We start from the raw sequence: 14,756 nt of genomic DNA on the forward strand, positions 1-14,756 counted from the left end.
AAAGTCTTTTGTACTGCAGCCTCGATCATCTTTTGCAGTTGGTCGGTAGGAAGAGGACAAGTCACCACCTCCTGAGACAGAGCCGGATCCAAGGGAATCGTAGAGGAATCCTGAGGAGATGGTATATCAGGGACATCCTCGACAGTGGGCGGAGCAGTAACAAGGTCCGCAGGAGCAGTGCCCCACAAATTAGAAGTGGAGATAGTGACAGGGCAGTCCCTGAGAGACAGCTGGTCAGGAGTAGCCGGCCGGGAACCCTGCAGCGGAGCAGAAGCCGTCGATGTCTGAGGTCCAGTGCTCGCTTTTGCACAAAGTTGAGTGAGGACTCTATCCCTGCGTTTTTCTACTTTGTCCAGCGCGCTGCTATGCTTCCTACTCTTGTGATGCATATGAGAAGATGGCGCAACATGTGACTGTGCAGGATCTTGATGCGAGGTAGATCCATCCTCCGACTGCCTCTGAGAAGAAGAGCTGTTCTTACGACCATGTTTGGATTTGGTCAATGATTTCGGCATAATGGCAGATCACAAAGCAGAAGCAACAGTCACAAAACAAGGACAAGGTGGGGAGCGCGGCAACTCCACTAAATTCAAGTCCTGTGCCCACGATTCCAGAGGCGAAAGGTAGGGGAGCGCAGACACTCCACGAAATGGCCGCTGCAATTAGGGAGACAGCAAATAGTGGCTGGCAAGGGTAGCGGAAATACAAGCAGCTCCAACAGTCAAAGGGAGGGGGCGCGAAGCTCCACGAACACACGCACAACCAGCCAAGTTAAGTATAGTCCAGACAGTTGCCCTTTGGGGTTGCAAACAGCAGGAAGGACCAGCAGTTCAGACGCAATCGCTGGGGTGGGGGGGGCGCAAAGCTCCACACACACGATCTTAATGGGCAACAAACAGGAAGCAGTCCAGGCGCTGTAGCAGGGAAACGTGACAACAAGGGAACCCTCAGGGCCGGCTCAGCTGTTCGTCGGCTGTCAGTGCTGCAGAGAAAAGGCGGGAGCGTAAAAAACTCCACTAATTAGCTCAGCTGTTAGTCGGAGATAAGAAGCGGCGATTCCAGCGCTTGTAGCAATGACGGAGCTCAAACGGCAGAGGAGGCAACCGGAACAGCAAAGGCAGCAAATTTGGCTCCCAGGAGGCTAAGACAAGCAAGCCCAGCAATCCAAAAGTCCAAAGAAGCAGCCAAAAAATTTTTTAAATAAAGGCTGTGCACGGAGCGAGGGGCGACAAAATGGCCGCCGCCACAAAAATGGCACGAAAAAACGGCCTAGAAGAAAAATACGAGGCCCTGGAAAAAACGTTTGGCAAGGAAGGGCCAGATCCTGAAGGAAGGGAGCTGCCAAGCCAGACAGGGTGCCCAGGAAGCCCCCCAGGGGTCCCCAAACGGACAAAACAAACGCCCTCACACCAGAGAACTAACAGCCCTTAAAAGGAAAAAAACTCACAAAGTCCAAAGGCACAAAGGCAACCAAGTCCATAGGGATAAGCAGAAGAAACGTCAGAAACAGTCCAGGTCAAAAAACACCAAATATTCCTTCAAAACATTCTGCATGACCCACCAAATTTTTATCCAAAAAGCCTTAACTTTCCTACAGGTCCACCAAACATGATAATACGTAGCATCCAAACATTTACATCTCCAACATTTTGGCTGAACATTAGGGTACATACATGACAACTTTTTGGGATCTAAATGCCATCTATAAAACATTTTATAGAAATTTTCCCTCAGGTTCTGCGACTGTGTAAATTTAACATTCTGAACCCAAATTTTTTCCCATGTTTCCAACATCACTGGTTCTTCAAAATTTTGTGCCCACTTAATCATACAGTCTTTAACTAATTCAGTTTCTGAGTCCCTTTCTAGCAAAACATTATAAAGCCTTTTGATATGCATTGGACCTTTCTCTTTTATATGTCTAACCAATTCTTCCTCATGCAACATAATACCAGTTTTTTGGTCCTCTTTCCATCTCAATTGTAATTGATTATATTGTAACCATGTTAGATTGATCCCTTCGTCCAACAGTGTCTGCAATGTCTTCAGCCGCCATCTGCCCGCATCTGTAAAAAGAACCTCTTTGTATAAAAACCCCCCGAGTGACATTATATTTGTATTCCACAAAGTATGACCAAGATCCAGCCATAGCGGTATTTTATAATCCCATTTGAGTCGGTGCTTCTTCCAAACTCTCATCAAAGAGTCTCTAAGTATATGACTTTTAAATACTTTATCAACTTTGTCGTCGTAAAATAAGTAAGCATGCCATCCAAATTCGAGATCAAAACTTTCTGCATTCAATATTCCAGTCTTTTTACTTCCAAACCAATCACTTGTTAAAGTTAAAGCTGCTGCATCCTAATATAACTGTAGGTTTGGAAGTTTAAGACCTCCTCTTTCTGGAACATCTTGCATAATTTTCAATTTCACTCTCGGCTTTTTCTCGTTCCAGACAAACTTATTCACTCCAGTTTGCCAGACTTTCAATTGTTTATCACTTTTAAGCACCGGAATCATTTGAAACAGAAAAAGAAATCTTGGCAAAATGTTCATCTTAACTGCTGCTATTCTTCCAAGTAGAGACAGCTGCAGTTTTTTCCAAGTCTCCATGTCTTTCTGCACCTCTCGCCACAACACCTCATAGTTATTTTGAAACAATTTAATGTTTGATTCTGCAACCTGAACTCCTAGATATTTTACCTTAGGCACAGTCTCAAAACCTGCCCTTCTTTCAAGCTCATGTTTACGATCTTGTGTCATGTTTTTAGCTATCATTTTGGTCTTTTTTGGATTCAGTCTAAAACCTGAAACTTTACCATAGTCTTGTATAATGTCCTTCATCAGGATTATTGATTCCATTGGTTGTGATAGGGTAACAACCAGATCATCTGCAAATGCCTTTATTCTGTAATCCTCTTGCCTAATCATTATACCTTTCAAGATATTAGAGTCCTGTATTGTGTTTAGCAAGACTTCTAGTGTTAGAATAAATAAAAGTGGGGACAACGGACATCCCTGTCTTGTTCCTTTTTCAATTTTGAACTCTGTTGTCAAACTTCCATTAATGATGATCTGTGCCTTTTGCTCTTGGTAAATTGCTGAAATCGCCTGTATAAATTGATCCCCAAAATCCATCTTTTTTAAAGTCTTTAATAGAAAATTCCAATCCACTCTATCAAAGGCCTTCTCTGCATCCAGAAAGACCAGCACTGCAGGAATCTGTTTATTCTTCTCAAGATATTCCAATAAATCTATTACTTGCCTTACATTATCCTTCATATGTCTGCCCTCGATAAATCCCGCTTGATCATCATGAATCACCTTTTGGATTACTGGCATCAACCTGTTGGCTAATACTTTCGCATAGATTTTATAAACCGAACTGGCACAGAAAATAAGAATGGCAAAGCAGACTAATTTTGAATACACAAATAAAACCGGACGCTGGTTAGCTTACAAATTAAAAAAGCAAACATAAAAAAGAATTATTCACCAACTCCAGGACGAATCAGGAACTTTATACCATACACATTTAGAGAAGAAAAACATAGTTAAAACATTTTTTCAAAAACTTTACCGACAGGAAGATGTCCCAGAAGATCAAATCAGAAAATATCTCCATAAAACCAATATCACATACCTTGAAGAAGAACACAGAGAGATCTTGAACCGACCCATAACAATGTTTGAATTGATTGAAACTCGCAAACAACAAAAGAACAATAAAACCCCAGGACTAGATGGAATCCCTACGGAATTCTATAAACTTTGCCAACAATCAATAGATGAAACATTGTTACAAGTATTCAATGCAGCACTACTGACAGCTGAAATCCCAAAATCCTGGACAGAAACTATCATCACATTAATACATAAAGAAGACACAGACCCGAACCAAGTTAGAAACTATAGACCAATTTCATTACTCAATGTGGATTACAAATTATTTATGTCAATTCTAGCAAAGAGCTCAAAGCAATAATTCACAAATATATACATCCAGACCAAAATGGCTTTATACCCAGGAGGCAGATCAAAAACAATCTGAGAATGATCATAAATATTTTGGAATAGTATGACCTGAAGAAGATAAAGAAGTAGCCCTAATCTCACTTGATGCCCAGAAGGCCTTCAATAACCTAAATTGGTCCTTTTTTTATAATACAATTGGAGTCAATGAATTGTGGAGAGAAATTTCTTAATTTGATAAAAAAAAATTATTCCCATCAAACAGCAAAAATCTCAATAAACAGCGATATGACGCAAATTTTTGATATCCAGAAAGGAATACGACAAGGATGTCCCATGTCACCCTTACTATTCATAATAGCACTTGAAGTGCTATTAAATGAAATTAGGAAGGAGGAAGATATCAAAGGTCTTAAGATCTGGGGAGAAGAGTACAAACTGCTTGCCTTCGCAGATGATGTAATCTTTATTCTGGAAAAGCCAACACTATCTGGACCCAGGCTGATGGCAATGATAGAGGAATACGGAAAAGTTGCGGGCCTCAAAATAAACAAACAAAAAACGAAAGTACTGACGAAAAATATGATTCAGACACAAAGGTTGAAATTAGAAGAAGAATTAGGAATTCAAATAGTAAAGAAGATAAAATACTTAGGTATCTGGTTGACGGCAAAGGCTACCACGATTAAAGAAGACAATTATACTAAATTATTAAAAAAAATTAAAAAGGATTTGGAAATTTGGAATAGACTACAACTGTCACTGATGGGTAGAATCGCCTCTATAAAAATGAATATACTGCCAAGAGTATTATACCTATACCAGGTAATACCAATACAGCCGGGAAGAGACTTTTTTAAGAACCTCAACAAGTTAACAATGACGTACTTATGGCAAGGAAAGAAGGCTAGAATTAAGATCAAAGCATTACAAGACTCACGAGATAAAGGAGGCCTGGCACTACCAGACTGGGGACTCTATTACAAGGCCGCAGCCCTGACCTGGATCAAGTAATGGATGAAATTGGACGATAAAAGAATGCTATATTTAGAAGGTTTTGATCTAATGCGAGGATGGCACGCTTTTCTATGGGACGGGACGGACCGGACAAACAACATATGTATTTCCAACGACATATAATTAGGGCTTCACTATTTAAGATTTGGCGGGAAATCAAGAAAAATCATTACACCTGAATTCCAAAATGGTGGTCCCCGATGGAGGCATTGATACACCCAAATACCCTCGAGATAGGAAAGATGATGCGATACCAAGATCTATTAAACCAGCAAGGCAAATTTATCCCAAGACACCAACTCCAAAACGGTGGCATAAATATTGATTGGTAGCCCTATACCCAAATGCACTCAAGATATACAGCAGACAAAAAACAATTTGGAATCTCGAACAACTTAAATGAATTGGATAAGATCTTACAAGGCGCGGAGCAAAAGATGATAACCAAAACATACAATTACCTTCTTAGATACAAACTATTAGAAGAAACTGTAAAAGAAAACATGATAACGTGGGCCAGGGATATAGGCCATAACATTCAATTGGCAAATAGGGAGAAATTATGGAAACAAAATATTAAAATGACAAGGGCCACAACGTATAAAGAGAATCTCATCAAAATGTTTTATAGATGGCACTTACCACTGGCTCAATTAGCTAAAATCTACCCAAACACCCCCTCATTTTGTTGGAAGTGCAAAACCAAAAAAGGGACGTATTTTCATGCTTGGTGGAAATGCAAAAAGGCCCAACAATATTGGCAAGACATCAAAAAAATTATTGAGGAAATAACGAATCTACAAGTCGAAGATAGTCCAGAATTTTTTCTATTTGGCATGACAACAGCACAATTCTCCAAAGAGACGAAATACCTTATTATACATATCCTGACAGCAGCACGACTACTATTTGCTCAAAATTGGAAATTAGACCAACTCCCAACCAAAGATAAAATTATCTCAAAGATAACAGAATGTGCCGAGATGGATAGATTGATGCTGGAACTCCAGGACAAGGAAGAAAGTGACTATTACCGTGTGTGGCACCAATGGTACCAATACTCTGGTTTCTCTTCAGATCGTATAAATCTTTCGCCTTTTATTATTTTCTTATTATTATGCAAAGAAAAATATTATATATAATGTTGATGACAAAAAGTATATATGTAGAATGTTGTGTGGGTGTTGTGGGTGGTGGGAGTTTTGTTTGTTTTGTATTGTCTTTGTATTTTTGTTTACATTTTAACAATAAAAAAACATTAAAAAAAAGTGGCAAAATGTAACTATTTTTCCTCTCTTATTGCGTCATCAGATAATCGCCCGGCTGCCCTGTTTAGGGTGACCCGCTCCCTCCTCCACCTGGGAGTGCGGGAAGACCCCTTGCAGGGCAGGGCTGAGGATTTTGTGCAATATCTGCATGACAAAATCACTCAGATTCAGGACGGTCTGGACTCCGACGGGGTAGATCCGGATGGGATGATGGAGGTGGGTCTTGAGAATGTTAGCTGAGTTTGACCTTGTGACTCCCGAGGACGTGGACAGGGTTCTGGGTAGATTGAACATGGCCACATGTTTATTAGACCCGTGCCCCTCCTGGTTGGTGCTGCCTTCCCGGGAGGTTACACGAGGCTGGCTCCAGGGGATTGTCAACGCTTCTCTGAGTGAGGGTTTCTTTCCCGCCGCCTTAAAAGAGGCAGTGGTGAGGCCCCTCCTCAAGAAGCCTTCTCTGGACCCGGCTCTTTTATCAAACTATCGTCCAGTCTCCAACCTTCGCTTCGTGGCAAAGATTGTGGAGAGTGTGGTGGCGCGACAGCTTCCCCAGTACCTGGATGAAGCGGACTATCTAGATCCATTCCAGTCGGGCTTCAGGCCTGAGTATAGCACGGAAACGGCATTGGCCGCATTGGTTGATGATCTCTGGAGGGCTTGGGACAGGGGTTGTTCCTCTGTCCTGGTCCTATTAGATCTCTCAGCGGCTTTTGACACCATCAACCATGGTATCATGCTGCGTCGGTTGGAGGAGTTAGGGGTGGGGGGCACCGTGTTACGGTGGTTCTCCTCCTTCCTTTCTGACCGTACACAGTCTGTGTTGACAGGGGGGCAGAGGTCGACCCCGAGGCGCCTAGTTTGTGGGGTGCCGCTGGGGTCGGTCCTCTCACCTCTCCTGTTCAACATTTATGTGAAGCCGCTGGGTGAGATCATCCGTGGCTTCAGGGTGGATTTCCATCAGTACGCTGATGACGCTCAGCTGTACATTTCCACCCCGGGCCACCCCAATGATGCCCTTGAAGTGATGACCCGGTGCCTGGAGGCTGGACGGATCTGGATGGGGAGAAACAAGCTCAGGCTCAACCCCTCCAAGACCGAGTGGCTGTGGTTTCCAGCGTCCTGTCATAGTCAGTTGGTTCCATCACTGACTATAGGGGGTGAGACCTTGGCCCCCTCAGAGAGGGTTCGCAACTTGGGTGTCCTCCTGGACTCTCAGCTGTCTTTAGAAGATCATCTGACGGCTGTGGCCAGGGGGACTTTCTATCAGGTTCGCCTGATCCACCAGTTGCACCCCTTTCTGGACCGGGACGCCTTGCGCACGGTCACTCACGCCCTCCTCACTTCCTGTCTGGACTACTGTAACGCTGTCTACATGGGGCTCCCCTTGAAGAGCACCCAGAGGCTCCAGCTGGTCCAGAATACGGCCACGCAGGTGATTATGGGGGCGACTCGGTGCTCCCATGTAACACCGTTCCTGCGCGAGCTGCACTGGCTCCCAGTGGTCTTCCGGGTGCGATTCAAGGTGTTGGCTGCCACCTTTAAACCGCTCCATGGCATAGGACCGCCTTCTGCCTCCGATAGCCTCCCACCGACCAGTACGCTCTCACAGAGAGGGTCTCCTCAGGGTGCCATCGGTTAGACAGTGTCGACTGGCGACCCCCAGGGGGAGAGCCTTCCCTGTGGAAGCACCTGCCCTCTGGAACGAGCTGCCCCTGGAGATTCGTCAGATTTCCGACCTCCGTACCTTCCGCCACGCCCTTAAAACGCTATTATTCCATCAAGCAGGACTGGCCTCAAATATTATTTTAATGGGTTATTGTGATTTAGATGATTGGCCAAACTATTTAATAGTTTTAAATTGTTTTTAACTTTTATATTGCGGGTTTTTATCTTGGCTGTACACCGCCTTTTGGGGGAAGGGTGGTATAAAAATTTGATAAATAAATAAATAAATATTTGGGGCATGACAGACCTATTTTCAAAACAGGCACATTTTATACCCTGCCAAAAGACCTATTTTCAAAACAGGCACATTTTATACCCTGCCAAAAGATCCCAACTGCTAAAAGTTTAGCCAAATTATTCCTAATACACATTTATCGACTTCATGGGGCTCTACAAAGGATCATCTCCGACAGAGGGGCTCAATTCACCTCCAACTTTTGGAGGGCATTTTTGGGCTTACTTGGTACTGGCCAGGGGTTAAGCACATCCTTTCATCCTTGTACTAATGGTAATTCTGAAATTTTGAACTCGGTGTTAGAACATTATTTAAGATGTTTCATTAATTTTCAACAGGATAACTGGACTGAACTTTTGCCTTTTGCTGAAGTTGCATTTAATAATGCTGTACATTCAAGCACTGGTTTTACCCTTTTTAGAGTAGCAACAGGCCAGGATTTCAGCCCCATGCCTGAACTACCCACAGAAGAACCCACCATCCCCTCACTTAAGGAGTGGATGGATAATTTGCAAAACATGTGGCCAGTGGTTAGACTAGCTTTAAAGGAAGCTAGAGAAGCTTTTAAAATTCAAGCTGATAAGAAAAGGATGGAACCCAAACCTTTTCATGTTGGAGACAGAGTATACTTATCTATAAAATTCCTGAAATCATTACAACCATCGAAAAAACTAGGGCCAAAGTTCATTGGACCTTTCCCCATCACTAGAATAATCAATCCAGTAGCAGTTGAACTACTCCTTTCAAAGACGCTCAGGCAAGTCCACCCAGTATTCCATATTAGTTTACTCAAGCGAGAAGTAATCTCATCCCTCAGACCACCTGCATCTACACCACCCGTTCCCATCATGATTGAAGGTGAACAACACTTTGAAATCAAGGAAATCCTTGATTCTAGGATCCACAGAGGGAAAATCCAATACTTAGTTGCTTGGAAACATTTACCATCAGTACACAATGAATGGGTCTCTAAACACCATGTTAGGGCTCCAATCTTACTGAGAAAATTTCACTCCCAATATCCTAACAAACTTTGTTAATATACTATCATGAAATCTTGTTTATATTTTATTTTTTTTTCAGGTGGACCCTTTCGCTTTCTAAGGAGGGTAGCATGTCAGATCCCTAAAAGTGATACTGCCATTCAGTTGGAGGAGGGGGGACACTTGAATTCGATTCCCTAGCATCGCCTGTGTCAACATATACTTTACAACCTATATCCTGGCACCAAAGAACCCTGAGATCTCCTTTACCTGCAGGAATTTTTATGATAGCCATGTGGGTTGTCTCACTTTAAAGTAAATGGTGGGAATGCATGTTTGTTTGGGTTCTCATAGGAAATAGTAAAGAAAACATCTTCACACTTGTGTATTGGCTAAAATCTGCATTCTGACTTAAAGGGAGGGGTCTCTACCACTTTAATCCTACTGCTTTGCCTAAGGGTATTCAGATCTTGCTTTAGCTGGATGGCTGTCACTTCTGCTTAATAAAAGAATCCTTTTGAACAACCACGTTTCAAGAGTTTGTACTTTCTTAAGTTGGAAGGAGAGGCGATCCTTACATTCAGAGTAAAACCAGATAATCTTTTGCATTTCATACTTGCTTAAATGATAATTTCTTTCCCCTGTGCCTAAATCTATAATAGAAAATGATACACTTGATAGGATAGGATACAAAATGTTCCATAATGTTCCATTCCACATTCCATAATGTTCCATTACAGTATAGTTACGTTTCTAGATAGAATTAAATCCTCACATCACCTCTAGTACAGTAGAGAACACAATTCTCCCTTACATCTATTTAGGCCTATGCCTTTAGCAAAAACAAACCAAACGTATTCAACACATGAAAAGATGAAAGACAAAGCCTCACTCATGTTAATAGGTCAAACCTATTTAAAATATGTCTTTTACAAACAAGAGCCAAAGGTAAGGATTGCTAAATTTGCCGTGCTTTGTCCATGCAACTAGTTTTTAATCAACAAAGACTGCCGCAACTTTTCTTTCTAGCCTTATATTCACGTGATGGGCTGCGATCCAATTCAAGGCATGTTTCTCTACCTACAACAGCCATTTAAGGGATTGACATACATACAACCATTGGACCATACAACTGTTGGACTAAACGGGATGGAGAAAATATTCCGACCCTCTTTCTAAGCCTGTCTAATGCCTTGGGGAACCTCTTCACACAATTCTTCCTTCAAAGTTACACGCGTCTCTTTTGCGGCTTCCTCCTCGAGTTGCCAGGCAACTGGAAACACGACCGACCGCTTCCTCTCCTCCCCCTCTTTCCCGCCTCTTTCGCTTCGCCTGACCTCCCTGATCACGTCGTGCAGGTAGCGGAAAGGCGGCTTGCTGAGAAGGCGCTCTGTAAGAGGCGGTTTTCGAATCACGCGCCCCAGCAACTCTTGTGTACGCCGGATCACGGAGCCCTGCATCTCAGCCTTCGGTAAGATTCGTCTCTACCCAGGCCCAGACAAATTCCCGGTAGTGCGCAGACCACACATGCGCACTCCGCCTCCACCGTCGTTGCTACCCAACTTTGTGACCATGGTAACGCGCATGTAGTCTCAGCCGCCTCCTTCCTTTCCTCCTATTGGGCCGAACGAGCGGAGACGATGACGTAAGCCACCGAATAGTCGAACATCAAGGAGCGAAATTAAAATATGACCTAACTGTTGGAAGGTATGGCTACAGAGGCGTGCCCCTCATCTTATTATGAATTTGTCAAACAGACCGCTGATGCTTGTAACTTTTCTCCTTTTTTGTTTTCGATCTGGAACATAGTTTCAGTTGTGAGAAAATATATCTTTAGATATTAAGTAGTGTTGGAAGAAATATCCATCTGGTTCAGTTCCAAGCCGGGAGCAAGGCACTGGAGACAAAATGGAGGCTGATTGGAAAGAGGGTCCATTTATTGATGAAGCAGAACCACCAAGCACGTGATTCTGGACCACACGGAGTTGAGAGTGAGGGGTTTTTATACCTTTTCTTGGGCTTTTCACTTGAGCTTCATGTACAAGAACATGTATTTTATTGGCTGTTGTCAGACTCCCATTGAGCAATGTAGGGGTCATGTAGGGGTCATAGCTGGCTCTGTAGGTTGCCTGAGAAGTTTGGTTGAAGTTTCTGAGGGTGATGCAATGTCCTTAGGAGATTGTGCAATGTGTCTTAGTGGGTTAATCCTATTATGTCTACAAGGATAATGTCTTAATTCCTTCACCCTGGAGCTGAAGGTCTTCTGTTTTGTACATAGGCTGGCTTAGTCTTTCTTAATGGGCACAAAATATCTGCTGGGGGCAGGGAGCTGGGGCTCTTAATTTCTTTCTCCCTTAAGATTTTTTAAAATTTCTCTTTTAGGGGAAATATTTTATCCTGCCTTTTTAAATATTCCTCAAAATATTTCAATCTTCTAGGAAGGGGGTGGTGGCTTCCCATAGTAGATATTAAGAAACAGGCTGTCAATTGAGTTTGTGTCACTAAGTTATATCAGATAAAATAATTATCTTTGCACAGGTTTACAGTTTAGAAAATGATATGATCCAAATTTAGAAGAGGTATTTTCTATGTACTTGTTCCAAATGCTGCTTTTATAATTATTTGAATTAAAATTACTTTTTCTAATAGTTAAAAAAAATCCTAACATTTATTGTGGCATTTTTGCTCATCAATCAAATATGTTCAATTAATTATTTAAAATGATGAAATGTTGCAGCATTTAATGTTAACTTTACAGGTCACAATACCCATAAGATCTGTTTAATCTAGTGGTTAAAGTACTGTACTGACCTAGAATCAACAGACTTGAGTTCTAGTCCTGCCTTTGGCATGAAAGCTGGCTGGGTGACTTTGGGTCAATCACTCTGGCCAATCCAACTTGCAGAGTTGTTCTGGGGAAAATAGGAGGAAGAAGGAATATTAGGTTTGTTTGCTTGAGTTATATAATTAATAAAGGTAGGTTAAAAATCTAATAATAAATAAAAAAAATATCTATATGTTCTATTTTTATTTCCTCCCTTTTGTTATGTCTTGTTTTTAATTTATAAGATTGGGAACAGCAGCTGTCAGCTTTGGAAGCCATATTAGGCTGGAAGCTTCCATGCTGCCACCTTCTCCTGTGTGGGAAAGTAGGAGGGGGGATTTAGTAGAGAGGTTGTCTGTAGACATAATAGCATTCTTCCTGTCAGTCAAGGTCAGGGCGATCCTGCATCTGGAGAAGGAGTGGTCGGAGTGATGTCTCAAGATGGGACGGCGGTTGATTGGAGCATGTGATCGACTGAGGAGTGAGGGGATGGTTTGGGGGGTTTTGATTTACTGAATGAAAACCCAGACCTCTCAAAATGGCTTTCCTAATCAAAATGATACGTTCTGATCAGATTACCTGACATCAATACCTGGGAAGATCCTGGGGGAAAAAATCAAAAAAGGGATCTTCAAACACCTGGAAACAAACAATGTTATAATCAGAAGCCAACACAGGCTTGTCAAAAACAGATCATGCCATACAAATCTTATTTTATTCTTTGACAAAGTGACTAAGTGACTTCTTTATTCAAAAGAAGTACTAGGGCAGTGATGGCTAAACTTTTTGCCATTGCGTGCCAGGAGGGGGGGCAGGGGAGGTTCGCACGCACACATGCCCACGCCCATAATTCTATGCGCCCCGCGCGTGGGTGACTCCCCCTCTCCCCCCCACTCCTGGCACACGATGGCCCAGTAGGCCCGTTTTTCTCTCTCACCTGGCTCCAGATCCTCTCTATGCATCTGGGGAAGGCGAAACAGTGGAGGCCCCAAAAGGCCTGTTTCCCAACTTCCAGTTGGACAGGAAGTGACATTTTTTGCTGTCCCCAGCCTCCAGAGCCTCTCTAGGAGACTCCTAGTTAGTTGCCTTCAGAAGTGGTGGGTGCTCCATCTTTGGAGGAGTTGTCAACCTTTGTCTGAAATGGTATAGAGTCTCCTGCTTGTGCAGGATGTTGGACTAGAAGATCTCCTAGCTCCCTTCAATTCTGTTATTCTATTGTTTTATACAAGCTGTAGCTTCCAGATTTTCTTCAAAGGTAACTCCATGTAAAGATGGAGAGCCTCCTGATTGATGTGAAAGCTGCGCACAATAAACCTGGTACATATGATTAACCTATGAATTCTTAAAGAAATGATGGTTTGATATAATGAAGGATTTTGACAAATAAGTAGTCCCTGTTATTCATCAAACCTCTCTGGACAAATTATAACCTCATAGTTAATCATTTTATCTCATGATTGCAAAAATTATGTAAATAAATGTTGGAAGGTTATTTTTTTCCCTTGGCATCATAAAAGACTGATTCTGTCTTTTTTTTTCAATCAATCAAACAGAATAGAGTTGGAAGGTACTTTCGAGGTCTTCTAATCCAACCCCCTGTTTAAGAAATTATAACCTCATAGTTAATCATTTGGACAAATTATAACCTCATAGTTAATCATTTTATCTCATGATTGCAAAAATTATGTAAATAAATGTTGGAAGGTTATTTTTTCCCCTTGGCATCATAAAAGACTGATTCTGTCTTTTTTTTCAATCAATCAAACAGAATAAAGCTGGAAGGTACTTTCGAGGTCTTCTAATCCAACCCCCTGCTTAAGAAGGAGACCCTATATTTTCTAGTTTCTAGAAAATATATATTCTGTCTAGTTTCTTCTAAAACCCTTCAGTGATGAGGCACCCACAACTGCTGTTCCATTGCTGTTCCATTGGTTGATAGGAAGTTTCTCCTTAATTCCAGATTTCTTCTCTCCTTTTTTTTTTATTGAAAAGTTTTAAAAAATTTTACAGACATTTCCCCTTCCCCCTCCCTCCTCCCCTTCCAGCCCTCCCCTTCTCCCCCTCCTCCCCCCCACTTCCCAGAGCAAAATATAGGGTATAACATTTGACAATCATAAGTTAACATAAGCTAATTATCTATAGCCCCCTCTTGAACTTTTAACTCCCCATTTACTAAACTAAATTTAAGTACTTTATAAAATCTCTCTAATCATTCATAAGCTATTTGAAATTTTTTAGTCCGATATTTGCCTTGAATATAATCAATCCATCTTTTCCATTCTAACATATATTTCTCATTTGAGTGGTCCTTTAGATATGCTGAAATTTTCGCCATTTCTGCTAAATTTACTACTTTTAATGTCCATTCTTGAATAGTAGGTAAATCTTCCTTCTTCCAGTACTGCGCCACCAAGAGTCTTGCTGCAGTTATTAAGTTCAAAATCAAATTAGTCTCGATAGCCATACAATCTGTAATTATACATAACAAAAACAACTGTGGAGTAAACTTTATCCTTTTTTTAGAATATTTTGAATAATCCACCATATTTTTATCCAAAATGCTTTAACTTTTTTACGGGTCCACCAAACATGAAAATAGGTAGCATCAACACAATTACATCTCCAACATTTAGGTTGTAAGTTTGGGTACATACAAGCTAACTTTTTAGGATCCAAATGCCATCTATAAAACATTTTATAAAAATTTTCTCTCAAGTTTTGAGCTTGTGTAA

General features: G+C 41.7%; 1 protein-coding gene across 2 annotated transcripts in view; it reads right to left on the reverse strand.

Moving 5' to 3' along the window:
- Window positions 1–10,684, reverse strand: part of TRAF3IP1 (TRAF3 interacting protein 1) — a 275,475-nt gene extending 264,791 nt beyond the window's left edge. For both annotated transcript variants that reach the window (XM_070956772.1, XM_070956771.1), the window contains exon 1: window positions 10,538–10,684. In XM_070956772.1, the coding sequence (XP_070812873.1) occupies window positions 10,538–10,660 (123 nt within the window). In that variant the 5' untranslated portion in view covers window positions 10,661–10,684. The remainder of the gene's footprint in view (window positions 1–10,537) is intronic.
- Between the last annotated feature and the right edge of the window lie 4,072 nt (window positions 10,685–14,756).

Source organism: Pituophis catenifer, unplaced genomic scaffold (genome assembly GCF_029215685.1).
Source record: "Pituophis catenifer annectens isolate HBS135680 unplaced genomic scaffold, rPitCat1.0.hap2 SCAF_1, whole genome shotgun sequence".
Lineage (NCBI taxonomy): Eukaryota > Metazoa > Chordata > Lepidosauria > Squamata > Colubridae > Pituophis > Pituophis catenifer.